Genomic DNA, 27,066 nt, shown 5'->3' on the forward strand with positions numbered 1-27,066 from the left:
CTGCTGTGCTGAAATGAGAGCCCACGCAATTATATATGATTGGCAGATAATGATCAGGGACAGGAAGGAAGCATGTCACAGTGCTATTGTGAGGGATTATATGTGGTTTTTTATTTCTTTTGTCCCCTAACTCTGCATAGCTGTTAGCAATGCAGGTTGAGTGTGAAGAAGGGTGCTGAGTACCCAGTCACTTCTCAGTCTGTATAATATCCTTTCTTACTTACAAAACACATTCTTTTTAATTCCAGGAATCAAAGAGTACTTTAAGGTGTGTCCAGTTTTATCCTGAGGAAAATTTTAATTCAATAGTAAGTTCTGAGTATTTTATTATAAATGGTTTACAGTGGGATGTAATTATGTTTTCCAGGTAATGGTACAGAGATCTTTTGTCTTATTCATTGTTGAAACTTTTTCAAAGGAAAACTGGAGTTTTTTAGGATTTTTTTGCATGATTTTCTTGTCAAGAATATATTCAGTGAGACTCAGATTTTTCCCCACAGTAAGGTAACTTTATTGGAATTACACTTTTTTTGACCTAGAAGGCTGTAAGTGACATTCATGACACTACTGGACTTATACTTACTTATTGAAAAGCAGGCTTAGCAAGTGCACTAGACAAAGAAACCATGTGATTTTCTGTCAGTTTTAAATGAGACAGGAACATTTATTGCAGCCAAAATACAAAAAATAGAACATAAAAATTACAACATGTGATTGTTACTAGACCTTTGTTCCAGTCACTTTTATTTTCTCTTTTTAAAAAAGAATCTGTTTTATGGAGGTTTTTGAAGTGACTGTAAGGATTAGAGGAGAATAAATAAACTTGTTAAAATATTGAATCTGGTTAAATGTGACTATGACACATTTTACTGGTTTGAAATGCTACACATACTATATTGACCTCTGTAAAGAACAGGTTTGTTTTCCTTTTTGTTTAACAGCTGGAATCACACCTGGATATTGCTGTAAATGACACACAATTAAAGTAAGTTGTTTGGTTTTTTAATGTTTTGGTTTGCTTTCCTTTCAATATACATGGTAACATTTTACAAACCTAAGTAAAATTTGTCCAAACCACAATGTCTTTGTTTGCAGTTGCCTACATGGCACTGGAACATGAGAATGACATGAAAACTGTGTCCAGACCTCCAGTTCTTATTCTCATCGGGGTCATCTGTAAAAAGTAATTTAATCCTTGACTGCTTCTTAATTTTTGTAAATGACAGTATTTGTCTAAAGAGCTAGCTATGGGTTAAACCTTCTGAGTATGCTGAACCTATTTAAATTAATTTGCTTTAACCTTGGGCAGGTTTTAATGGTGATGTTAAAATATCTGTCAAGGGAAGCTCTGCATTTTTAATTGCTGTTGCAAGTTTTATTGGGCAGTTAAACAAACCAGTAGCACCTTTTTATGGCCTGTGAAGACACTGCCTGTACTCTGTTCTCCTCCAGCATGCTCCTTCCAGCAGCCTGCACTTGCAAAGATGAAGATTTGTCTGATTCTGTGTCTGCCATGCACATGACTGCATCTGAGCTTGTCTCCTGAGGGCTCCCTTTTAACTGAGGGGAAAAAACTAGTCAGGATGGTTTAACTCTGTCACAATCCTCATCTGTCTTTACATTCCAAAAGGGCCCATTTATTTTTGTGACTAAAAAGGTGGGGCAGAGCTGTTAGGCCAGGTATCAGTAGCTGAAGGTGTTTTAGTTCCACCCTGCCCAGCTGTGGTCTCAGAATGTCTCAGTGCTGTGCATAAGGCTCAGTGGTGCTCCTGCATGTCCAGGTTGTTGGTGCTGAAAGAACACAGCTCTTGTAAGAGCTTCAATGCTGTATTTTGCTTTATTTTATTGGTTTTCCAAATTAATGCAGAAGACCAAGGGGAAAATCCCTACAGGATCAATATACTTCCTGGCAAAAAATACAACCAAACAAAAAAACCATCCAGCAAAAAAAGCCCAAAGCAGACTGTCTACAATCTTCTGCTGCATGTTTTCCAGGGTGAAAATAAGCCTTGTAGATTTAAAAATATGTAAAATCATTAAAACACAGGCAGCATGGGACTGAAAATATCATGGTATAACAAGTTCCATGTGAGTGTGATTTTGAGCTTTTCTTTTCAAGTATTTCCACTGAAGGTAGTGTCCTTATTGCAGATTAAATAAGGGGCTGTACAGTTAGTCTGCAAAACCTCTGAGTTATTAGGTGTCACAAGTACTTGGATTTCCAGTATGTCATGACAACTTGCTTTCACTTCGAAGTGTAGGAATGGTTGGACAGTGCAGTAAGTGAATATGAAATTGTCAGGTACGTTCAAAATTGGTGGATAACAGTGTGCACTCTTGGGATTCCTGTTTCTAACAGGATTGAGGAAATTGGTTAAAGCCCATTTTAACTTGCATTACAGAACATTTGATTATAATTTAATTAGTATATTTTGGTTACAGAGTGACTGTTCTGGTGATCTTTTTGTTGTGATAAATCTCTGTGGATGAAGTGATTTACTTAGTGATCTTTATTTCCTCATAGACTTGTGAATTTTGGATATGATTATTGTCAAGATCAAGATGTTGCATCTAAATCTTTGAAAAACCTTCAGGTTTTCACAAGTAAAGCAGGTAATGAATAAATACAAATATGGTAAAAATTATGCCCACTAGTAATTATCATGCAGTGTAATCCTAATTGATTACTGAATTTATTCATAAAATATCAGAAAACACACCCAAATACAAAAATTTATAATGTGAGGGTGAGATTTGTATTCCTTTAGAGCACACTTGGCAGGTAACTGGAAGGAGAGGGAGAAGGCAACTGTGCTTTATTAGTATTAATAAATTTCTTACCTTCTGAAAGCTGCAGTGAAGTTGAGCTGAAGTACCCAGAGTTTTATATATCAACCTACCAACAAGAAAACAGTCACCCAGAAACCTTTTGGTAGCCCAGCTTCAAAGAACTGGTGCCAGTGAAATCTCTCAGTCTAAGAGCGCCTTAGCATTTTCCTGGCAGTTTCAGAACCCAGCAGGTACCAAAGCATGACTGTGTGTTACATTAAAGCAATGTAATGTTAAAGCTGACCACAATTATGTTAGAAAGTAAATTCAAGGAAGGTTTTGTCTGGGTTTCTGATCTAGGATATATTTGTGTTACAGAGGGGACATATGTACACAGAGCATGTGCAGTGCAGGCTTTAAGAGCTTCATATTGCTGATAGTGTGTGGTGTTTAGAAGGTCCAAGTATGTGATACTAAACTGACATGCTACTCAGGGATTTAGTATATATATGATTCCTTAAACTTAACCCTAAAATGTTTCTTAAACCTTTAGGATTTTGGAGTCTCCCTCCATCCTAACATATGCCATGAGCTTTTTTGGATTAAGAACTGGTCTCAAGAGGTGTCTGTTCATCACAGCTGTTTTCAGCTTCTCAATTAGACCATCCAGGCAGGCAGAGATGGTGTCTGTTTAACCTGTGGCTGGTCAGCAGAGCTGTACAGGGAAGTGTTGCAGGGGAGGCTGTTCATGTCCCTCCCCAGGGCCTGCTGTGCACACAGGGACCTGCTGAGCTGTCTGCCCCTTGCACTGAAATGACCATTAGTGCAAATCGAGTGAAGCACAGCTTCCTTACATGGATTTCTTTTCTTACCAAGGCAAGCTGCATGCTTATAGAGATTAGAGGGAAGGAATTAGAAGTAAGAGAAAGCCAAGGTTCTATCTTTCAAATGTAGATTAGGCTTTTTCTCTGTTAGCAAGACAATTTCTTATATAAACAGCCAGTCCAATAATAGAAAAATTATTTATTTATATATATGTTTCCTTTAAAAACCTATACTCCTCTGGGGAGTAGTATATTCAGATTGAAGTACCTCCTTGAGTTTAGGATGAAATTCAGTCATCCTCCAACAAGACTCTTGTTTAGTTACTGTGAAGCAAAATGTTTTTTTCTGTCTGGTGACACACAAAGTCTGTGTGGAACCTTTCTAAAGCAAAAGCAAAAGTGCTTTTCATTGCACTTACTGTAAAACAGATAATTTGACAATTGCACTTAAATGAGATTACTGTATGTGGCTTTTCCTTGAATTTTGTTTAAAACTGAGGATTACCTTGCACAACCCATTTTTGATAACTAACAGTTTGGACCAAGTTATTTTGGTGCTAAAACCATATCTGGTTGTTGAAGAATACTGTTGGTAATAACAGTAAAGGTTTCCTTTTGTGCCTCAGGGGTGATTGGCAAAACTGGACTGCAAGTTCTTTGTGGAGCAGACTGTGCCTGCTGTGGGCCTGCTAGCACAGCTCTGATATTAATGCCATATCCCTGCTTGTACCATTCAGACATCCCTGGCAAAGTGGAACTGGCAAAACTTCAAACTGGAATATTCCATACAATTTCCCATTTAATAAAACTCTTATTGGCTCCTGCCAGTCTGAGCTCTGAATAAAATCACTTTTCCTTTCTCAAACTTCTGCAGCAGAAAAAGTAGCTCTGTTCCTTACACTCAGCACAGACAAAGTATCTCCAGGTAAAAACCCCCATGTAATTCTTGAATACCTGAGATCAAGTAGTTCCAGTCTCAGAATAAACTTGGCATGTCCAGAATTCAGTGGTTATTAGATAAACACTGTACTGTTATGTGTTCTCTTAGTGCTTTAGAAATATTTTTCCATTGAATTTGCACAATATTTAAAAAAATGCAGGCAGTAAGAGGTCACAGACACTGGATTTCCATCGGCTAACTATTTGGACTATGCTTCTAGAGAGAAATAGGCATCTCCAGAGGATGACTCAATCCATATTTCTTTGTTTGCTGAATAAGAGTCTAAATGAGAGATGTTTGGATGGCTGAGGTTAAGTGAGGCAAGTCCCTCCTAAGTACACCAAGACAAAATGCCCTGATGCAATGTTGTATTTGAGTTGTGACATTTGGATGCTTTGTTGGGATGCTGTTACAGCCTTATGTGTTGAGTTTTTGCTTGAACAGAAATGAGGAATTTAGTTAAAGTTTCCTAGGGAAAACCTAATTTCTGCATAGCGTAGGTGACTGTTGTGGTTTCAGTGGGCTGACTTTGTCAAGTGCCAGAGTAGAATTTAATTTTAAAATTCTGCTTCTTTTCTCTTTCTCTTCTTTTCTTTCTTTTTTTTTTTTTTTTTTTTTTTTTTACCTTTGTGGTCAAGATCTTTTTTCCCTTTTATTTCTGGAAAGATAACTGTCCATCCAAGTATATCCTCACATGAGTCTTCTCACCTTGCAGCGTTCAGCTACAGCTTTTACTGTTTGCAAATGATTTTGAAGTGAGTAGTGTGGTAGACCTGGCTCTGCATACAGTTGCAATTGGCTGATAAGCTTTCCCTGCAGCAGCACAACCCAGCTCTAATTTGCAGAGAGCACTGCTAAGGGTAGGAAAGGAGTGTGTGATGTATTCTTAGTGTCTGGCTGCCCTGCTGGGATTGCCAGGACTGTGTCAGATGTAACTTTGCTTGGACACCTGTTGGTCTGAGGCTGCCATGTTTCTGTCTGCATTAACAAAGCACCATTTGTTATTTCCGGTTGTTTGTAGCTCACTTTGTTGACACATGGAGCAATATTGTTGAGGTGAAAGATGCACATCCTGTTTATAGTCTGCCATAGCTGGAGTTTCTGTGGTCAGCTTGCACATTGCCCACTGACACTTCAGTCTGAGCACACTCACTTGCCTGTTGTGCAATTTACAGACAGTGTACACAGAAGACTCCAGCGTACAAGAAGGAAATTTGCAGTGCTTGAAGGGAGCTGTTGATAATAAACCAGCAATCCAGTGGGTTGCTGGAACTTCTCCAGTCTTCCTCATGAGTCCTGATGCTGCTACTTTAAAAATTATGCATGTTCTGATAGAAGCCAAGGGCTCTGGCAAAATGCCCTGTCTGTTGTCTGAATGACTCAAATATCCAAGCAAAACTGTATCAAACCATATTCAGTCAGCTAAGAATAAGCAGAAAGAAAAATTGTATCTTAAGAAAGCAGTTACCTTCCCCAGAAGGCAGAAACAAGAACTGTCTCAGCCATATCTGTATCACAGCTATGGTGCAGCCTTGTGGTGTGAAATACCCAGGCATTTCATCAAATAAAGTAACTGGGTACCTGTGCTTTATTTGTACTTGTGCTTTTTCCATACTGTGCCATTTTCTGCATAACTTGTATACACAGCCTTTTATTTTTTACAGAACAGTACCTGTATTAGTGTTACTTTCTTTTCCTCTTTTAAATGATAAATTTCCAGTAAAGGTAAAAGGTGAATGGTCATATTTGTGAATGACATTTCCCAGCTGTATTGGGATAATGTGATTTGGAGGCTGTTTTTAACATGTATGCCAAAGCATCAGAGTAAGGGGATTAAAGTTTTTATGAGAGATGAAAGCAGGGTTACCATCCAGTGGGGTCATAACAGGAGCAATCTGATCTAGAATTATTCTGGGAGTGGGAAACCTTCCTGTATGCAGTACCCTGGCTGAAATAAACTTGCCCCAAGGACTGACTTCTCTCCTAAAAAAGGTAATGGCAGTTCTTTGGGCTGGAAAGGGGAGAAGTGGCTGTCACTTCTAGTGTGAGAAAGCTTTGGTAGTGTATTCATGCTGCTGCCAATATGAGATTACTTGAAAAGCAAAGAAATGGTGTTTTATTATATTGTTGAGCATATCAGACAGCTCCTGAACACAAAATATCCGGATTGAGGCAGTCTGTGGAGAGAAAGGCTTGATCAGTTCTCTGGCTGCAACCATGATTTCTCCTGGAAAGGGCTAAAATGTACTTCCCATAAAAGAAAGAACTGGCCATGACAGGACCCAGCTTTCCATTGTGCCACATTGCCTCCTCTGTTCTTTCTTGATTTTGTTTCATTAGGTAAATGATGATTAGAATCCATAATAGATACTCCTGTAATCTTTACCTTTTTTGAGAGATTATTTTTAGTTTCTAATTTGAAACAGTCTTGATTTGGTTTTATGCAGTATAAAGATATCTTGATGTTCAGCTGGACAAGTGAATTTTCTTTCCCTATTTTGTCTTTTTAGGAGGCTTGTGTGTGTGTTGTAGTCTAGTCTCTGATATTCCTCATGAGATCATATACTCCATATATTTTCTACATAAAGGTAAGACTAACTTGTTAACTTACTGTGCTTTATTTTGGAGAATGTCAGTGTGCTGAAAGAGTCAGAGAATGCCTTTCAAAACAAATAACTACCAAAGTCTGCAGACAATAAGCTACTGTGGCTGCTGTTTCAAGACAGCAGCTGCCTTTAGCTGCCTTTAGCTTTGGCTTTCCTGCTGTAGGCTTCCTGCCTGATGCTGAGTGAGTGGCTTCAAACCAGTGGCCTTGTAAATGGTTATTAATTTGCTCCCTTTTTCTAGCCAGACTTTCCGGCATGCTGAGCACAGACATCAATGAAATCTGTGGGAGCTTGCAGGTGTGTTGTACTTATGCCATAAGGCATTTGTATGGGAAATAGAGCCAACAGCTCTTAGCTTGAATGTCTGTTTAGAATTCCAGTTCAATGTGTCATTTTCACAGCAAGAGGTGCAACACCCACTGACTCTAAGAATAGTTGCTGTGTAAGTGGTGCTGGAGCTCTTAAAGTTAAGACCTTTGTTTTATAATAATAAAGGACATTGTTTTATTCCAATCAGAATAAAAATTCTCAGTATCAAGATTTTCTTATTTGATACATGGACAGAGAGGCAAATTATTTCTCCACTGAGAAGCTGCATAGTGTGGAGTAACTGTGTTCAAGTGCACACTGTGTCTGTGTTCTACCTTAACTGTTTGCTTTCTTGTGTCAGGATGCTTCTCATAGGTCAGAGCTGCACATACAACTTGCTTTGCTGCTGGAATATTGTGGGATTGAGTGAACTACCTTTTTGTGTTCTTGAAGGTGTTAACAAATTGGGAAAAGTCCTTTTTGGGTGTGACACACAGTGCACTGCACTGCTGTGAAGGGCTGATTTCCCCAGACACACCTGACTTGTAGCCAAAGAGTTTTTGGATTGCTTGGAGCCAACCATGGCCCTTGCACATCCTGATCTGTACTAGGAAGAAACTGAGGATAAATATGGTGACATTGACTGGCTAAGTCTGAAATCAACTTTGTGGAATGGAGTTGTTTGGTGCAGAGCTGTTTGTGGGTTCATGTAAGATTCATCAGTTGTACAAGAGAATTTTAATAATGGTCCTGCAGTGACCCCCATAAGCAGCGGTGTATTGGGTCCATTACTCACATTTTGGAGGCCATAAGCCATATTTAGAAGACATTTAAGTTCAGTTTATTCTGCAGCCTCTGTAATCTTGGCTGGAAGCTTCCCACCCCTGTTAAAGCAGTCACTGCAGCATAAACAGAGAAGTCACGATGCTGCAGTTGAATTCTGCAGTGCTGGTTTTAGCTTGCATGTGCTCATGCTGGCAAGTGACAGAGTGGTGATGGGGAGTATACTGACTCACTGCAAGCTAACTTCAGCCACTATTTTGTATAAAAAACTATATCTTTTGACACCTCTGCCTCTGTAGTGTGGCTGTTGGTGATTTTTCTCTTGGAAGTCCTGTAAACTGTCGATCTTATCTTGAATTTCCATGCATTATTAAATAGGATCCTGGTCATGACACCATTAGTTACTAGAATCTTCAGCTTTTCTCAGAGAAAATTTGAGGGCATTGTGTCATTCTTACTGGGTGCCAGAAGTGTGGTAGAAATCTAGATTAAAACAACAGCTGTGCTGATGCAAAGCCCATGCAAACACAGCAGGTCTGAAATTGGCCTTTGTATAAACTGAGCTGAACTAAATTAGAGCAATAGGGCATGTAGATAAACAAAGTGGAAATTCTTTAAAGCAATTGAAAGATCACCAAAATGTGAAACACAGCTATATAAAGGATTTGTGTTTGGGTTTTTCTGGGAGAAAGGTATTTATTATCCCAGAGCACAAGCTTGCTCTGGGATGGAGTGCTTCTCTAAACACAAATGTAGGCTGGGCAGTGCATGGCTAGTTTTCACACACTAAAGAACTGTATTGTGTAGGTGCCAGTCTACTAAGTGTGCAGGAACTCTGTTCAGGATGGATTAAATCTGTCTGTGCAGACAACCCCATAAAGCAAACCCCTGTTTGAGTCTATGGGAGCTGCACAAGTTTCTAGCTATAAAGTCGTAGGTGGATTGTAACAAATGGTATTTATTGTTTGAGGTTTTTAAAGTTGTTTTTTTTTCCCTCAGGTTACAACAAAACTTTTACAGTTTCTCTAGAAAGAGCAGAATCTCATCAATTGAAGGAAGTGGCTTTTATGAATCTTGGTAGGTTACTTGTGTTACTTTCCTGTGTGACTGCCATTCTCTGTGTAGTACGGAGACAAATGGCTAACTCTTCTCTGGGAGGAAAGGAATTTTTTTTACCTTGGCTTTAGGGAGCAGTGTTATTTTGCTGCTTTTCTTCTGCTTACCTTTTGTATTTGGCATTTGATATTGCAATGCCTCACTATTAGTAAGCAGCTTCCTCTGAAATTGCCTCAAAATCTGTGCTGGACACCAGCTGCTGAGTTCTTGAGTATCTCAAGTTTCTTGACTCCTACCCTGGAAACCCAAATGTACTGCTAGTGTTTCCTGTGTTAATACAACAGCAGCTTTTAATTAACTCCTTTTGTATTTCCTAGATATAATCAATTCCTCACAGAGAAGTGGGCCAAGTTGAGAATCATGTGAAAGAGCCTCTTAAAGCAAATAAGTGATCAAGTGCTAAATTGACCACTGTTGTTTCTTTAAATAGACTATTATGTGGCTGCTTATTTGCCTGGCCAGTTCCTGCACCTCCTGAACATTCAACATCCTGACATGCTGTGCTATAGTTTGTTTCTGACAGGTATAGTAAAACTGCTTTAAGTAATTTAATCGCTGTTGTGGAAACTTGTTCATATCTCTTTACATGAAAGTTGTGTTTCTCAATGTTTCCTTATTGCATAGTGTTCTGACAAAGGAAGGATACTCAAAAAATGACATTTTTGCTACTTTCCATTTTAGAAAGAGAAGCTGAACTGGCATTTCATACTTTATGTATTTCATACTTCTTGCTTGTTATGAAATGGAAGAAGACCTTTCACTGAATTTGAAATTCTCTGCCTTGGTTTCACAGTTTCCCTTCCCCCAACTTTGCCCATGTTCTTGGTCCTCCACTGTTTTCAAATTTCACATGAGATGTAAATTTGATTTTACATTTCCTTCCTCCAATTGAGTTGCTCTAAATGTGTGTGTTTGGAGGGTGTGGGGAAAGGAAATCTGTGTTTCCTTCACCTGATCAGGCTGATGCAATTTAATTTAGAGTCTCATCTGAGATGTGTGTTACCTCGTTTCCAACGCATTTCCAACAAACACGTCCTTGTGGGAAGTGGTTTATTTTTGGAAGTGGGGTGCCTTTGTTTGAAAACAGAAATCTGTTGTTCTGATTGGGTGAAGGGGACATAAATTGTGGAAACTGGTTCAGGGGCAGCATTATAGCAAGCTAATACCTGTTTTGTATGTGTAATGAAACACTGTCCTGCTAAAAATGAGTGGAAAGCATCACTGCTGGATGGTGGGCCTGATTTCTCTGATGCAAGGGCTCTGAAGTACAGTACCTGTGTGGTACCATGGTGGTGAACACTGGTACATAAATAAAATGGTTTTGGTCTGAGGCTTCAGTGAATAATTGTAGAGCAGAACCTGCCTGTTCTGGCCATTTGGATTGATGGCAAGAGATCCACCAATAGAAGTTTGTATCATGCTTCTGTATGTGAGCAGTTCTGACTTGCACAAGCTGTACCAATAGGTGCTAATTGTAGTGTTGAACTTGTGCTGCTGTCCTTGTGCTCTGCTCTGTTCCATCACATGTACTCTTACTTACCTTGGAGCAGCATTGTGAGCCTGAAATCTCTACACCTTCTCTGTGTCAGCAATAGGGAAGGAGAGAACTGAGTATGGACTGTGCTCCTTATCTGCTTTCTTTATGGAGCCAGCACCATTCCTACTCCTCTTCAGTATACTACCAGGCAGGTAGTGCAAGAGGCAGACTCTTTCTTATTGCTGGGGGGCTAGGAATCATGAGAGAAACACTGGTAGCAGGAAAATTTTATGTTCTTACTCCTTTTTGTTGTCAAACCAATGTTCTTCAGGTGAGGATGCAAGAATTGACACGTTACAAAACTGTTCCATCCGGTGCCCATGGGTGTCAGCAGCCCTGGACTGCAGTGCAGGAAGTCTGTACCATGTGAGCATCAGTGACAGTGCCTTGCTGCAGCTCCTGCACAAGAGCAAACGAGACTGTGAGAGATTGGCAGCTCTGCATTGTGCCCTGCTCTACTTCCAACACACAGAAGATTTGGAAATGCAGGTGGGGAAAGAACTTCCTCTAAATTTTTTTCCAGTGACTGGCGTCTTACACAAAGCAGGAGCAGGGCATGAATGGCATCAGCCAGAGAGGTCCTGATTCACCTGGCAGTGCCAAGAGGCTCATCAGCTGGGCTGCCCTAAGCCCTGTTATCAGTCCAGGCTGTCCTGAAAACATTTGTGTTACTATCACTACTCCATGCAAAGTGTGAACTACCAAAACCAGATTTTCTGTTCTCTCTTACAACACTTGATTAAACAGAGAGATGTGACAAGCTCCCTGTTCTCATTCTGACAGATTATTCAATGGATTTCTGAGAACCTGTCAACATGTCATTCTTTTGACCCCATTCAAGAATTTATCATTGGTAGGTACTTCTTTTCTTGCATTCTGAGTTTTTCTGCATACTCCAGTTGACACTAAGGAGAGGCCATGGCAGTACAAACTGACTCTTATTTCTGAACTTTTTGGTTATGATTTGTGTTACCTAACCTGCAGTTTGTGCATTAAGAGACAGTATCAGTAGTTTAGAGGATACATAGACATCTCAAATCAGATTGGCAGTAAAGCTTTTCAAATGCATTTTTCTGTCTAATGGAACAAATGGATTTGTCATTATTTTAGATTCTGGAGATTCTCCTTAGCTCCATTCTCCTCTAGGTCTAGCCCAAATAATTTTTTCAAACGGATTTGGCTTATCATGATACTCTCTCCTAATAGGTAGTTTCTCAGTCTAGCCAGTGCAGAGTCTTTGCACAAAGGACCCCTGCAGTGCTGAGCTGTAGCCAAGCAGCTGACCCAGCCCTGCAGCCATCTGGACTTCTCTTCCTCCTTTTGTGCACAGAATGGGACCAGTTCCACAATGGAGGAAGCTGTTTCAGAGACAGCAGCAGGATTTGTCCCTAAAAAAGTGTCAGATAAGGAACAGTGAAGTGTGGTCTTGTTACTGATAGTTTATACAATCTTGCCCTTATAAATCTTTTCACATTACATTCAGCCTCCCTGTACTGCAGACTGTGTCCAGAAACTGAGAACCTGGATAAACTCCTGCCCTACACATCACTGCATGACTGGATTGGGGTAAGATAACAGCTGGTACTTTAATTAATAGCTAGAGGGTCTGGGTTTTTATCCCTTAGTACAGCCTATATCTTGTGTGTCTTACCTTTTCATAGATATGCTACAAATTGATACCTTTATGCCTGTGCTTAATGCCTGTTTTAGTTTGCCAGGTCTTACCCTTGGTGGTGTTTTCCATGAGGCAATTTTTTGTCAACAAATAAAAGCATTTGCAAAGCCAAGAACAGTTATTATAATTGAATGAATGGTTAAATATCTCAGTTTTCATAATGAAGTATTAATTTATTCCTTATCACATGAGGTTTATAGTGAATACAGAATACATTTAACCAGCAAAATCATGCACTTATTTCCAGGACAAACAGAATCTGTAGAGTTAAGATTTACAAGTAAGCTTGAAGAATTAAAATAACTTCAGGCAAGACTTTAGAGCAAATAGTGTCTTAATTTCTCTGCAGTGACACTGTTCTAATATATTGTTTTTCTTAAAAATAAGGGCACAGTTTTGGCTAGCTAGCTAGTTTCCTGGAGGAAATGGGTGATGGAGATTAGATGCCCCATGTTCTATGCTAAATTGAAAGACTATAAATATTTTTTCTGTATTTATAGGCTGTCCCTGGAGTAATATGTGCCACAGATATTATTTCTCTACCTGTGTTAGAGGTAAGTTCTGGTATAAAACCACATTTGTATTTGCAGATTTGTAGCTGCCTTTTTTGTGGGTTGGGGGTGTGCTAAATATTAATGCAGCAGTATCCCCACAGACCTACCCAAAAATAGATGTGAACAGAAAATTGCCCTGTTGGAAATGATTTATACATTTACTAAAATATCAGTTAATCAGACTCAAAGATGGTGGGTTTCTTTTCCCTTTCTGAAGACACCTTTATTCAGCAGGGAGGATTATCCACAAATTAATTCTTGTTAATCAGATTGATACTGCTTCACTTTATGACTTTGGTAGCTGAAGGCAGAGGTGGCATAACAGACCAGTAGGATTTCTACACATGCCCACTTTGAGGGCTATTTCATTGTGCTGCCATTGGTGTGGATGGCTTGTGACCCTCTTACTTTGTTTTGTCCAGGGCATCCTGTGATTGCACTGATGTCAGGGCTTTGTCAACTAAATCTAGACAAATTGCTGCACAGCCTGGAAAGGGCAGTGCAGTATGGAGGGAGCAGGATAGGTTGTTTGGGTAGGAAATTGTACTTTCCATTGAAAACCGCTTGAATGATTCTTCCTGTCTTCCCATTCCACTCCCTCTACTCCAGTTTGGAGAAATTCTTGAAATTTTCCTAAGCACTCCCCTACAAAACCTGAAACAGAATTTTTATAAGCAGTTTATTGTGGAGAACTAACTGGAAGAATGGGGAGTTTAGACACATAGGATTAGACTCTGTATACCTGACAATGTTGTTCCATGTAGCTCTTTAAAGATGTGTTTATAATTAGTCATAAAGCATCACTGTTCACAGAACCTTTTAAAAATCAGTGAAATTGCCACTGCTCTCTCACTCTGCAGCAGTCAGTGCATCACAGCTGTGTTGCACACATTCCTAGGGTTGCTGTCAGGCAATAGGGCTTTGCATGGCTTTGCTTGGAAAGGCTGCCCTGAGAACTGGGACACCTGGGAAAATCAGATCTTGAGAAAATTTGTATGCAGATAATCCCTGTAATTCACTGAGGTCAAAGTTAGCAGGACTTTAATTTGTCTGAGATTGAACCTCCAGCCCCTGGGGGCACATGCCTTTAGCAGCTATACTTCCTGATTGTGGAACTCATTTCCTATTTCTGTCTGAAACCTAAACAGATTGAAAAGGTCAGAGTTGAGCTAAAGACAAATATTTCCTGCTACTTTTGATGGCAAATTGCTGTGATTCTTGCATGAGGACAAAGATGCTAATGCACAGGGTAAAGTTTAATGCTCTGGCTGTTTTGTACCACACCAGTGTCACAAACCCACCACAGCTTAAGTGGTCAGCTGGTGTTTCAGTTGGTGCATGTTGGCATCAGGAGTCAGGCCCTGGTGACAGACCTGGTTCTACAAGTAGTATTTCTGTTCTAGAGATTTTATGGCATTTCAGAGGAAAAAATGGTTAATTGCTACTCTAAGAACTTTTTGGAGTTCTCAAGCCCATGACAGCTTTTGGGAGGTCTATGTCCATATTCACATTAAAAAATTGTTCTGTTTGGGTGTCCGGTGTTTTTATCACTAAATTCTTGTTCATTAAGGTATACTGAGAAAGGGGGAACAGTTAGTCCAATTGTCCAAAATCTCTACATAAGGATTGCAGTTAAAAAGTCTAATTTCCCCCCCCTTTTTAAGCACAAACCAAACTTATTTGCAGGGTGCAAATAAGTTCAGCTGGAAAGGGAGAAGGCAAGAGGAAGAAGGGAAATAAAGAAAATAAGAGGAGGTCCAGGGGAAGAGTGGAAATTTATAGTGTAAGGAATTGTCAGAGCAGCAGGAAAGAGTTTCTCCCCTGTGCTGTGCTGAGCCCCTGGGGTGCAGACTGAGGCTTTACAACACTCCCTGAAAGCCATCCCTGCTGGGAACACAGAGCACTACAGTCCAGAGAGACATGGGCCTCTTGAAGGGAACTGTCACCCCACATCTTTTCCAAGGGATGTAGCAGAGAGCTCTCTATCTTCAGTTAAAAACCCACTGCTTATGAAAGGCTTCATGGGAGCTTTTTGTGTATTGCAAACTGGTGAGGCCTTGCTTTGACTTCTGGTAATACAATGTCTTTTAAGTGTCATGCTTAGGTGTTTCTTGACTCTCTAGAAATGTCTCCCAAATAAACACCAAAGAAGAAGAAGCCTTCTCTTTTTAGTCTTTACCCTGATGATCCTCAAGATATAATAGATTTAATTGAAAAAATCCTTTACTTTAAACTTTTGACTTTTTAATGAGGTCTGATACAATGAAATTTTTTGGGATTAAAAGCAGACAACACTGAAGCCTACAACTTCCTGTTTGAGATTTCTTATATGAAAGAAAATTGCTGTCTTACTTCCCCCTGCCACATATCCAAGTCCAGTGTGGCCTGAACAGTTCTGCAGTGGTGCTGTTGCATGGATTGGTCACTAGATGATACCCTTATGCTGTGTTCAATATTTCTCTGATTTCATATTGGTAACATTTAGGCAACATTCTGCAGTTGTAGGTTGCAGATCTCATGAGTTAGGTCCAACAGAGTGAACATATGGTGCCATATGTGACCCTAGTTTGCAGTTGCTAAGTATAGCTAATATGAAGCAAACCCCAAGATTTATTGTCTCTGCTGCAGCTACAATAATAAAGTGACAATAGGCACTGGCAGCAAGAGGAAAGTGGCTGGCAGGTTTGAGTCTTTGAAATTTATTTTCCTTGACAAATTATAGTTTATAGTAGGAAGTCCTTTTGAGTTTCTTCCTTTTGAGGTTTTCTTTTAAGGTTATTGTTTTTGTAGGATAGTTGAGAGGAGAGAGCAAAATCCAGTGCAAGTGGAGGAATACTGTGAATTCAAAGCTCTCTTTATTCAAATTTTGTTACTGTAGTGTCTGTGTTGGGAGATAATGTATATTAAGAGGGGCAAGAACAGCTCATACCATCTCTTGTTTTTTAACTGTCAAAAAGAACTGCCTTAATCTCATCTCTTCCTCCGCAATACTCCCCATTGCATCCTGCCCCCATTATAAACAGCAGCTTCAAATTTTTATACCCAGTCTAGCTCAGGAAACTGGTGTAGTTTTGTTTAGGTTTTGTCTGTTCACAGCTGAGTTTAGCTAATTTTAGCATTAGAGTAAAATGCTTTAGAATTGCTATGGAAATTTTTGGATTTGTTTCTTTTCTGGGATGAAGCACTGTTACTTGAGGTTGGTAAATGGATGTTTGCAATCTAAGTATTAATGCAGCTTGAAACTAGTGGCATCCTGCAGCTGTCATGGCCATGGTGGTATTCCTCTATTTGGAACTGCTAGAAACCTCAAATGGGATTTATTTGACCAAATGTAAACATTTACATCGAAGTTAGTAGCCTAAGGCCCTTTTTACAGTCAGAGGAAGTCCAGACAATATGCCCACTGTAGTCTGTGGTGCAGTTCTTCCCATCTCAAACATGTAAATAGGGCAGATGAATTGTGACCCAGAAATACTTGTTCCTTCCCAGGCACAAAATCTTGACCTCAAGTCAAGTAAGTGCCACCACTGCCATTCCATCAAGAGAAATTAGTTTTGATGCTTTGGTTTAATTTTTTTAAACTTAGATTGTTTTTACACTAATCATGTCTTTGCACTCACTTAGTGGGAGGGTGACGAGGTATTTCTCTGAGAGGACAGTCTATATTCATGCTTCCTCTGCAACACTTTGCAGTTCCAAAACTCCAAAGGCTTCTGGGAGAAACTCAACTCCAACCTGGAGAGTGTGAAGTATGCAGAGCCACACTTCCACTACCACAGTAAGGTGCTCAGGAGGGAATGGCACAACCTGTCAGAGGAGGTGAGTGAGAGGCCCTGGAACTCCCCAGAGCTGCCTCTGAAATGGGGATTTAAAGTCAAGCATGGATGAGTTGCTTTTTTATTTTGAAGACAAATAAATGGGAATCTGATTATCAGAAGTGCAAAGACTTGCAGTCATTTCACCTAAGGTGATTGCCTCTAAGTTTTGTTCTCTTAAAATAATGCAAGAAATTAAAGAAAAGCAGAGCTTACTCTGTACTGTTGTGAGGTTTACATGTGTGTGAGTGCACAGGCACTTGGAAGATGGTGTAAGGCCCCACTGTGTTCTATTTCCATTCAAAGAGAAAACCAAATTAATTTCTGATCTTCATTCCATCAGGGAGTATTTTATTTGGTCTTCTGTTTTGTTCATTTTGGGAATTTTGTTTGTTTACAAACCAGAGAGAGGAGAGAAGAACCACAGCATATTTGAGGAATATTTTTGAAAATGCCAAAAAGTATGTACTGGTTTATATTATATTTACTCCTTCTTATTTTGCACAAATATGTTGGAGGAATAATGTGCCATTTAATTAGTTGTTTAGGTATCTGATTAAAAGATACCTTTTTATCTTTAAAGAAGATTATCCTGCTGAAAATCAGTTATTGAAATCCTTGTTATCACTACCACATGATCTGAAATACAGGCCTCTAGAGCTAGGGAATTTATGGTAGATGTGAAGTCATTCTCATGCAACCTAGACAGATAGAATTTTTTTAATATTATCTAGTATTTTTACTACATTTAGTCACATGTACTGTTCTCAGATGTCTTTAGCTGCCTTTGAAAGACCAAAGGCTCATTTGAGTTTTTAGTGATGTTATGAAAGCCTTTAAAGTATTGCATATGAAACACACTGATTTTGGTTTCTAACCCCAGGGTGCTTTCTCACCTGGACACTTGGGACTCTGGTAAGTGAAATTTTTCTTGATGTAAGATTTAGGTTTATTAGAATATTTCCATCCAGCTGCTGTTTGCTAAAAATCAGTTGCTATGTGTGTTTTCAGCACAGAAGAGTTTGGGGATTTAAGATGAGAGGAAAACTTTCATGTACTGACCAGGAAATGCTTGAAAATAAAGTCTCTAGTTCATATTGGATCTAACAACATAAGCAGTAAAATGTGGTCTGCTAAAGAATATCTTCAGGGTTTTTCTTGTGGAGCAGAGTATCAATGACACTGTGTTACTGTTGAGTTTTGTCCACTTGTAGCTGCCTTTGCAACATCAGAACGTGTGCAGGAGATTAGGGCTGGTTAAAAAACATGGCATAGAGAGAGCAGGTGTAATGAATTTCCTTAGGCCAGAAACACTTCAGATTTTTTGTTGCTCAGTTCCTCTGTCACAAATAAGTAAAACTGAATTTGGTGGTGTTTTATGTTCCTGCTGTTCACACATCAGTGCCTTCTACGTGCCCTGCCATGTGTGCTGTGACATGATGCTCATGTGAGTGCTGCTTGGTCCTTTTATTACCAAGAATTTTCAGTGTACACATTCCCAGCCCCTGACAGCAGTCATCTGTGTCACTGCTACTTATTGCAATGGGCTCTGACTTTGAGAGACTTTGTATCAACTTTGTGAACCTCAGCTTTGTGTTTTCAAAGGTGCTTATTAAGAAGTCAGATGTTTAAATGTTACTAGATAATTTCTAAATAGCTTCCATCCAGTAACAAACATCTATGTAGTATTTCCCTGCAGATTTGTCCTTGTGTCCTTTAAAATCAGCAGCACAGGTCTTTGTGCTGCTAAGTGGTGGTGTAAATATATTTGAAGGTGAGCAAAAATAGGAAAAGTTTTAAAGAGTTCACCACTTAGTTCCCTACAATCTTGAGCTGGTTTTATCTGTATCACGAAATAGAAGATTGGTTTTCTTCCTTTGTTTTAGTAGACAGGAAGCACTGATTAGGAAATACAGATTATTAATTTCAGCAGCCACTGTGATCTCCTTCCATTTAGTTAGAGAAGTTGTGTTCTTTTCATAGTGGTCTACAAATCTGAGTACCAGAAGCAGCCAGAGCATGGGAGAGAATCAGTGGGAGGTGATTCCCTGAACAATTTACTTTCTGTCTAGCCATTTTCTTGGAAAACCCACACAGCTGCTGGAGTTTGTTTGTTTGTAAATGACAAGATCTAAGTGGCACATCAGCACTGGTGTTACCAGAACGTTCTCTCTGCCTCTTTGCTCTCTTGAGTCACCACTCTGTGATAACTCTTACTTAAATATCAAAGAGAAGAAGAAGTGGATGGCAGACAAAGGGTTATTTTCCATTTTTCAATTCTCTTATTCAGTCCATGGTTCTTCAGTGTCTTAGTTCTGTATCAGAGTAGGTCAAACCACAGCTTCTGTTTGCTTGTCTATCCTAAGTCCTTTTGAAGCTGGTTGAATGCTTGGGATGTTTCTGTAGTGCCATGTCCTTGACTGATTGTTGCTCTGTTTGTTCCAGGGGCGAGGCTGGTCCCTCTCTTTGAGGAGGAGGATTATCAGCAGCAGCTGCTCATGGGACTGGTATGTTGTGCTGCTGTCAGTGTGCACTAGGGGACGCACAGGCCCCACAGATGTGTCAGGAGGGACCTTCCGAGTCCCAGCGCTGAGTGGAAGCTCACTCAGGGTAGCTATGGGGCAAACATAAACATTTCCTAAGTTTTAGAGTTCATCATCATGATATTATCTTAGCAGGTTATTGTAAGGCATAGGGGGAAAACAGGAATAAAAAGTTAATTTGTCAAAATGCTTTTTCCCAATGTAACATTGGCTGGAAACTGGTAGGTCATTTAATCTGTCAGCTATTTTTTGACTTCTTTATGCCTTTAAAACATGTATAAGTGAATTCCTCCCCCTCCATTCTCTCAATTTGATGAGTAGAGATCTTCTTGCTCCTCAATTTAACAGCTCTTTTACTGTTTCTTTTTCCTTTACCTCACTTCTGAGACTGCTATGTCCATTCTGAGGTCCCTTCCTTTCCACTGTTTTTGCCAGTGATCTCCCTAAAGGATCTACCATCTATATGCTTCTGGGAAATAAATTCTGTCTCAAATCCCTAGCTGACCTCTGTCTAAATACATGTCTTGGCTTATCCCTTGTTCTCTTACTTTTAAAATCAACCAACTCTTCAGTATGCACTGGAAGATCTCAGCAGTGAAGAGCAGATCAACACTGTCCTGTCCATATCTGAGGCAAATTTCCTTCTTTGCAGTGGTCTCCCTGTCTGCAAGTTTTGCCTCTCATTCTCTGCAGCTTCCCTACATTCCTTCCTCTCTGTTTATTCAGACAGATCCAAAAAGCAGGTCAGTTTGTCTATGCCTCCCTCATACCTGTATTGCTGTATTGACACAGTGAGATTAGTCTGTATACAAGTTCCTTGAGACAGAGGTTTTTATTTGCTCCAGTTTCACTCTGAGCTTCTTAGTAACTCTCAGAAAAGAGCCAGCATGGACTTGAGTTGCAATCTGAAGCTACATGAGGTCAGCAAATGTTTCAGAAAGGAGAGACTAGGGAGTGGCATGGACTGTATGTTAACAAACACTCAGCTCTAATGACTTCACAATTAATGTTTAACCTGAAATTGCTGTTAATCATCCTGGTTCTCAGTTCTTGGCAACTACCACAAATTGTACTTGTGCTAGTTCTCTCTTTCATAAAATGTCTCAGGTTTATTTGTTTGTAATAAGTACTTATATTCTTAGAATCCAGTGTTATATTTAAATCCTTTCATCCAGTTCCCTTGGCTTTGCACAGAGAGGTGTGAGAACTGTAAGCTTTTTCTTTTCAGTATCATGGAAAGTTCAGCTTAGTATTCATTTTGCTGAATTTGCACCAAGTAACCATTTTGAATATTCACATCTGCTGATGAGTTTAGCAAGATTGCACAGCAGCTTGGGATCTTACTCTGAAGTGGAGTTTTGTAATGGGGAAATGTTTTGTTGAGGCAGTGCCTATTGATCAGGCCCTGCACCTGCTGCAGTTTTTGTGTTTCTTTGAAGATGCCCAACAACAAAAAATTTTTGGCTTTTTTCCTAGATGGTTGCTCAGCTGAAGGATCACCTTATGAGACATCTACAATATGTTGGAAAAAAGAAGATTGACCAAATAGTTTTGGATTATGTTGCAAACCTGGTTAGTTTGATTTCATAGTCACTATTGTGAGCAAGTGTGTATTTGCTGGATTGTACATCCCTGGGTGTGTACCAGTTGTATATAGCATATATTTGGTGGGAAGATTTTTTTAAAAAAATACATTTAAATATATTTTTCAGCCAAATATTGCATAAATGGATTAAGAAAATTAATATTATTTAAATATTATTTTAAAAGTTGTACCAGTCACTCAGAGTACAGAAGAAATGGTTCCATTTACAGCTTGTGCAAATATAGTCTACTCCCAGAAATAAAATGAGAACTCATCCTGAAAGTTTAAAGCTGTTAGATCCATTTGGTTTCCTGTAGAACACATTGCTGCAAGTCTTGAATGATGAAAGGGCCACCAGGGGAAATAAAAAATGAACAAAAAAAGATGTCACTACCATGTGACATGTGGGTAAATCACCACCACTCCTACACAGTGCCTTTGGTGGGCTGTGTGTGTGACAGGAGACAGTTTTGCATGAAGAAATCTTTGTAAACTACTGTGAAAATTTGCTTTCTAAATTCTTATTTTTTTGTCTTTCATCCTCTTAAGAGACCTTTAAAAAAAAGCCGCAAAAACCATAACTTGTGCACAGAAGTTATCTACTTGGTTTTGTCTGTCTCAAGATCACATCCTTTAAGTGCAGAACGCAGAGTTCTCAAAAGCTTGTATGGCAACTCTAAACGCTGTTCTTTGTGCCAGTGTTCAGTAGAAGCTCCCCACAGTGTTGTGTTCTAGGGATGAAAACCTTGGGAAACTTCCTTGGGGCTACTGATGCCTGCGTCTGCTCCAAAGTGTGTGTGAGTCACTTACTCTGTCAGTGTCACAGCGCCCTCTGAACCCCTGCAGCCCCAATGCCCTTCCTCACTTTTCAGGCCTCACTTTGACAACTTCACAAGTTGTTTCACTGGTAATTGGCAGACTTTTATGCATCTGTGTAGGAAAGAAACTGAAACTAGTGGTTGATTAAGACAGGAACAGTACAACATAAACCAAAGGCCTGTACCTAAAAATGGTGCTGAAAAAAGCCCAAGTGGAACATTTCTTCTCCTTTTATTCAATTTCTAATAACAATTTTTTCACTTTTAGTAAAATCTAAGATAAAAAAAGTGAAAACATCGATTCAACCTTGATCTGCAAGGCTAAATTATTATAGACAAAATCTTGCAAAACAAATCTCAGCCCTCCCCACAAGCAAACTCTCAGGACTAATTCTCTCAACTCAGTTGACAGGCTTATTCTTAGAAAAGCTACTATAAATGAAGATAAAGTGCCTCTAAAAGTTGCTTCTGCTTTCTGCTGGTACATCTTAGGCACTGTTTGGAAATCTTTAAAATTTATTTCCTTTTTAAGCTTACATTTCCCCTCATCCTAATGAGAAATTCATACAGCTCAAACCTTTCCATATCCTAAATGTATCAGAGTTCTTCAGGGGAATGAACTGGTTTGAGTCTTCCAGCAGTTCTTCTGTAGTATCAGCAATGAGTAACAGAGCTATTGAAACTAATGAACAGGAAGAGACTTGAAGTTTGTCTGTTTACTTTCATAAGATATTTTGCATTACATTCAGGAGTGGCTGAGATGAGGCTCCATGGTGTGCAGTCACTGTGTAAATCAATTTCAGAAGAAGTCAGAGAAGCCAAAACTTGGGAGCACTGAGAGTTTCTTATAAAACAAGAAAAGGCTGGCTGCTGTCAGAGGACTGTGTGTTCTTGTCTACAGAGAAGTGAAGTGGGGAAGTGTGAATGACACACCTCAGTGGGAATTCCTTGTTTGCTGAGCAGCTCTGCAGAGCTGGGTTGTGCCTGGTCCCAGTCCATGTGCCACCTTTCCTGCAGTGGTTGTTGTGTGTCCATAAGCTCTCTCTCCTCTGCAATCACTTTACCTTAGCTTTGCTCCATAGCTGTTTCTCTCATCTTTTTATTTCAGTGAAGCAGGAAAGGGGAGAAATAACTTACAGAAGCAGTGTGACAATTGCTACCCTGACTGCAAGTGGAAGGGGAGGCAGGGTGAGCAGGCAGCCTGTGGCACAGGAAACAGGCAGACCTGAATAAACTGCTGAAATTTCTCTGCAGGTCCCTGCAGTAGCTGCACATTTCCCCTGATGTCTGTAGGCTCAGCTGCAGAGGAACAGAAGACAGACAGACACCATTTGGATTTGAGTTTCCTTGGGAGGAGGAAGACTGTGTCATGCTACTGCACAGGAGGGGATCTGAAAGACAGCAATACCTTGTCTCACTTCCTTTTCTCCTTTGCTCCTGGTTCTTTTCTTTGACTTTCTTTGGCTTTGAAGTCTTTCCTGTAGAAACAGCCAGGGGAACTGAGCACTTGTGGTTCCCAATTACTTTAGGGGAACTTCAGTTTCCTTGGCACCGTTGCCTGGAACTGTGGACATTTCAAGACAAGGTGACAGCACTGTCAGCCAAGGCCCTCCTGCATGTGCTGTCTTGCTGATGGTCATGTGCTCTCTTGCTAGTTTAGAGCACTCCAAGGGAAATGGCTTCATGGATGTGCCCAAAAAACTTCTCATTGTGTGTCTGTTATTCAGGGAAAATGGCCACCCCTGCTGTGAGTGCAGCTCTTAACTTGGCTGCCCCAGCCACCCACTGCTAACCTTGGACAGGAAGCTGCCTGTGCTCCTTCCATCAGACAGATAATGCTGCCTTTCTCTCATGCACATTATCTTGTGTGTTATGCTCTGAAAAAAAGATTGAGATGAGGATTATCTTTCTGTATGTATTTCCTACAATGCCAAGGGTACATGTTGATCTCCAAAGAGAGTTGTGCTGTTAGTGTGGGTGTCACATGACAAACATTCATGTGTTTAAGATGCAAGTATGTTGTGATAGCTTGGATGATTATGACTTAAGAAGTTGTTAAGCTTTCTGTGCCCTGTGAAAGCTGTACAGTTTGCTGTGTTATTAAGCAAAAATGCTTATTATTGGTGATTTTGGAGCTTGTAAGAGCCTTCACTTCAACACTGATCCTTCAGATCCAGCTGCAGCTCCTGATGCAGAGGCCTTAGCTGCACTCTCTATGCTGGCCAGAAATGAAATTCATTCCAGCAGCAGATGTGGTTATTGTGACCCTTCTGTGGAAACTGGAAATCACTCATTTCCTAGAAAACTTGCTATACTCCAGAAATATCAAATTGGATCTTTCCATTGCATTTAGAAAGTGTGGAGATGGCAAGGATTGGGCAGTTATTTTGCATCAGGGAGCTGTACAAGCCTGGCTCAAGTCAGGGTGGATGGGAAAGGTGCTGCCTTGTAGAGCTTTCTGGCCAAGGCACACAGGAACACTCAGGGACATTACTGAAGATGAATATTCCAATTCTGGCCTTTGCATGCAGATCTCTCCTGTGTGTCCTGTTTCTCTCTTGCTCAGAGCCTGTGATGAGTCAGACAATGGAGAGGGCAAGGCCTATGAGGAGAAAAGAGAAAGGGAAAAAGCATTCCTGGATTCTGACCATCTGGAGGGAGGAAAAGTGTTCCTAACTCCTTGTGACACCTCTTTGCAGAGCAGGGCTCAGTTTCCTGAGTTTCCTGGGACTGATTGATTGCTGTGCTTTGAGGGCCAGAGATAAAAGGCCAGAGGAAGTGTCTCAGTTGTGTTACTGAGATGTGGAACTGGGTGCACATGACAACCATGAGGAAGTTGTTTCAGCTCTTCCGTGCGTGGTTTCTCTTTGAGCTGCAGGAGCTGAGAAGGCCCAAGTGAGAACAGGGCTTGTGGCTTTGGTATGTGCTGACTGTGTGTGGTGGATGTCAGTGTGGGAGCACAAAGAACAACAGCATGGGCCAAGGGATTGTTTCACTTCACTGGGGACAAAAAGGAAACTCCGTAGATGAGGAGAGGCATTTGTTTGTCTCATTTTTCCTCCTTTTCAGGACTAGATCTGTCATTGCTCCTGCACACTTTTCTTGGCAAACTGAACATTCCACTGTCTTCAACATTATCTGCTTTTGCTGAGCCCTTGGGACTGTTCCTTGCCAAGTGCTCAGCCACTTGGACATGCTGGTTTTGCTTTCATGGCAAACAGATTTTTGAGAATTTGCTGCAAGAGCCTGAGATCAGTTATCTCCAAGAAGCACAGTGTGTTGAGTTGCTGTATGTCTTGCATGATGCTTTGATAAGCTGGAAGCACTTTAAACAGCTGGAATAGGGCAATTCTGTTACAATTCAAATTTTAATAACTTTACATTTTAAGGCCATGGAGAAAAAGAATAAAGATTTAGTAGGAGTCCCATGAGAAGATTTTAACATAAACTGGTGTGTGGAATGAATGAAGGCCAAAAGGCTGCTGTATACAGGCTCCTGGAAACACCCACTCTTCTCTTTTTTGTTTTAGCTGAATCTGGTGCATCGAATAATGAAAGAAGTTTGGAGGAGATACCAGCTTCATTCCTGTATCTTCTGCTTGTGAGCAAGTGATTTGTTAAAGTTTTCAGCCTGCCTTTTAAAATATGGGCATAATGATTTTGGTCTTCATCAGCAGTACTGCTCTGAACAGTCAGTGCTTGTGCTGCTGTCAGTGTTAGTGTCACTAACTCTTCAGTGCTTGTGCTGCTGTCAGTGTCATGTTACTGTCACTAACTCTTCAGTGCTTGTGCTGCTGTCAGTGTCATGTTACTGTCACTAACTCTTCCTAAGGATCCTGCTGGTCTCTCTAGGCCAGTGAATATTAACCACACAGGCAGTGTTATGGCTGGAGCTTAAACTTGCTGAGTTTGGAGTGGTCCCAAGCTGGGTGGTGGGTGTTAAACACTTGTAAAAGCCAGCTCACTCACACCAGCACTGTTTTACCTGTTGCTGCTGATTCCAGGTACTGCTGAGAGCTTTGTAAATGTGCATCAGTGGGGGAGGACATGGGGACACCACAGAGACTTTGTGTGTCTGCAGCACTGGCTGCTGGTGCTGTCTGAGACACCTCAGTACACAAGGCAGCATCCCATGGCCCTGCATCCCAAAGGCAGGCATGCAGTGCACTCCCAGTATGGCAATTAATGTGTTGCTACTTTGTTATCTCAGTGATGAGAGAGGAAGTGCAGCAGAGTTTGCGGTGTTCCACATCATGAGTCGGATTCTGGAAGCAGCAAATGGCATGTGCATGCCTTTACCTCCCGGTAAGTTCTGAGTTTTGCTGTTTTTATCATGGGTGAGGAGAGCAGTGCTATAAATTCCTCACAGCACAGCACAGGTTGCAGCTCATGTGTCAAGTTAGCTTTGGCAGTATTGACAGCTATTCAAGTCACTGAGAGAGGGGAAGGCTCTTGATAAGCCTGTACAAGTGAAATGAAGCAAAACTAAATAGTTACTAGAAATAGAGAAAACTAAACAGAGGTTTCCAATGGAATGTGTGGGTGCAGTCTTATCTTAGAACTAAGATTTAGACTCCATTCACATATATATATATATATATATTTAGTCAACTGGACTTCAGTATCAAGAGGCACAAGGGAAAATCCTATCCTGTAGCAGATAGAGTTTTTTTCTCATGGTCTTGCCCTGCTAATAATTTTCAGTTTTTTCCTGAAGGGATTATTTCCAGCCTTGATGGAAAAGCTGGTCTTGATAGTAGATTTTAATCTCCTAGAGTTCCTCATAATTCTTTACAGCATTTCCAAAGCACTTGCTTATTTTCATTAGGAAAAGACATCTTGACATCTTAATATCTTAATGCTTTCCAATTCTGTTTGAATCTTCCTGGGGTTTATTTCCTGATCTGTCTTTGGTCATTGCAACTGCTTTTGGTATGAGTTTGTCCCTCAGTCTGTGTGGGCACAAATGCTGCCACACAGTAGTGTTACATGATAACAAGACCATCATCAGTCAAAGGAAAGCTGAAGTTTTAATGCTGCCCGTGGGAGTGTCTTCATGGCACCAACATCCTGAGGGTGGTGAGACCTCAAATTTTGATTAATTAGGAGGAAAGAGGGAGATAAAAGACAAATGAATAGAGCAATTCAGATATAAGGCAACAGCTTGGAGACATTTAGGGACAGTGTATGAC

General features: G+C 40.3%; 1 protein-coding gene across 2 annotated transcripts in view; it reads left to right on the forward strand.

Moving 5' to 3' along the window:
- Positions 1 to 27,066, forward strand: part of GSAP (gamma-secretase activating protein) — a 43,595-nt gene that overhangs the window by 11,656 nt on the left and 4,873 nt on the right. For both annotated transcript variants that reach the window (XM_054275149.1, XM_054275157.1), the window contains 17 exons: positions 249 to 308; positions 942 to 985; positions 2,525 to 2,613; positions 7,044 to 7,121; positions 9,231 to 9,308; positions 9,778 to 9,870; positions 11,156 to 11,373; positions 11,668 to 11,737; positions 12,368 to 12,450; positions 13,060 to 13,113; positions 16,807 to 16,932; positions 17,334 to 17,389; positions 17,812 to 17,843; positions 19,374 to 19,435; positions 20,948 to 21,043; positions 25,405 to 25,475; positions 26,085 to 26,179. In XM_054275149.1, the coding sequence (XP_054131124.1) occupies positions 249 to 308; positions 942 to 985; positions 2,525 to 2,613; positions 7,044 to 7,121; positions 9,231 to 9,308; positions 9,778 to 9,870; positions 11,156 to 11,373; positions 11,668 to 11,737; positions 12,368 to 12,450; positions 13,060 to 13,113; positions 16,807 to 16,932; positions 17,334 to 17,389; positions 17,812 to 17,843; positions 19,374 to 19,435; positions 20,948 to 21,043; positions 25,405 to 25,475; positions 26,085 to 26,179 (1,405 nt within the window). The remainder of the gene's footprint in view (positions 1 to 248; positions 309 to 941; positions 986 to 2,524; positions 2,614 to 7,043; positions 7,122 to 9,230; positions 9,309 to 9,777; positions 9,871 to 11,155; positions 11,374 to 11,667; positions 11,738 to 12,367; positions 12,451 to 13,059; positions 13,114 to 16,806; positions 16,933 to 17,333; positions 17,390 to 17,811; positions 17,844 to 19,373; positions 19,436 to 20,947; positions 21,044 to 25,404; positions 25,476 to 26,084; positions 26,180 to 27,066) is intronic.

This window comes from Melozone crissalis, unplaced genomic scaffold (genome assembly GCF_028551555.1).
Source record: "Melozone crissalis strain CALT ecotype California unplaced genomic scaffold, PUWL_Pcris_2 ptg000004l_1, whole genome shotgun sequence".
Taxonomy (NCBI): Eukaryota; Metazoa; Chordata; class Aves; order Passeriformes; family Passerellidae; genus Melozone; species Melozone crissalis.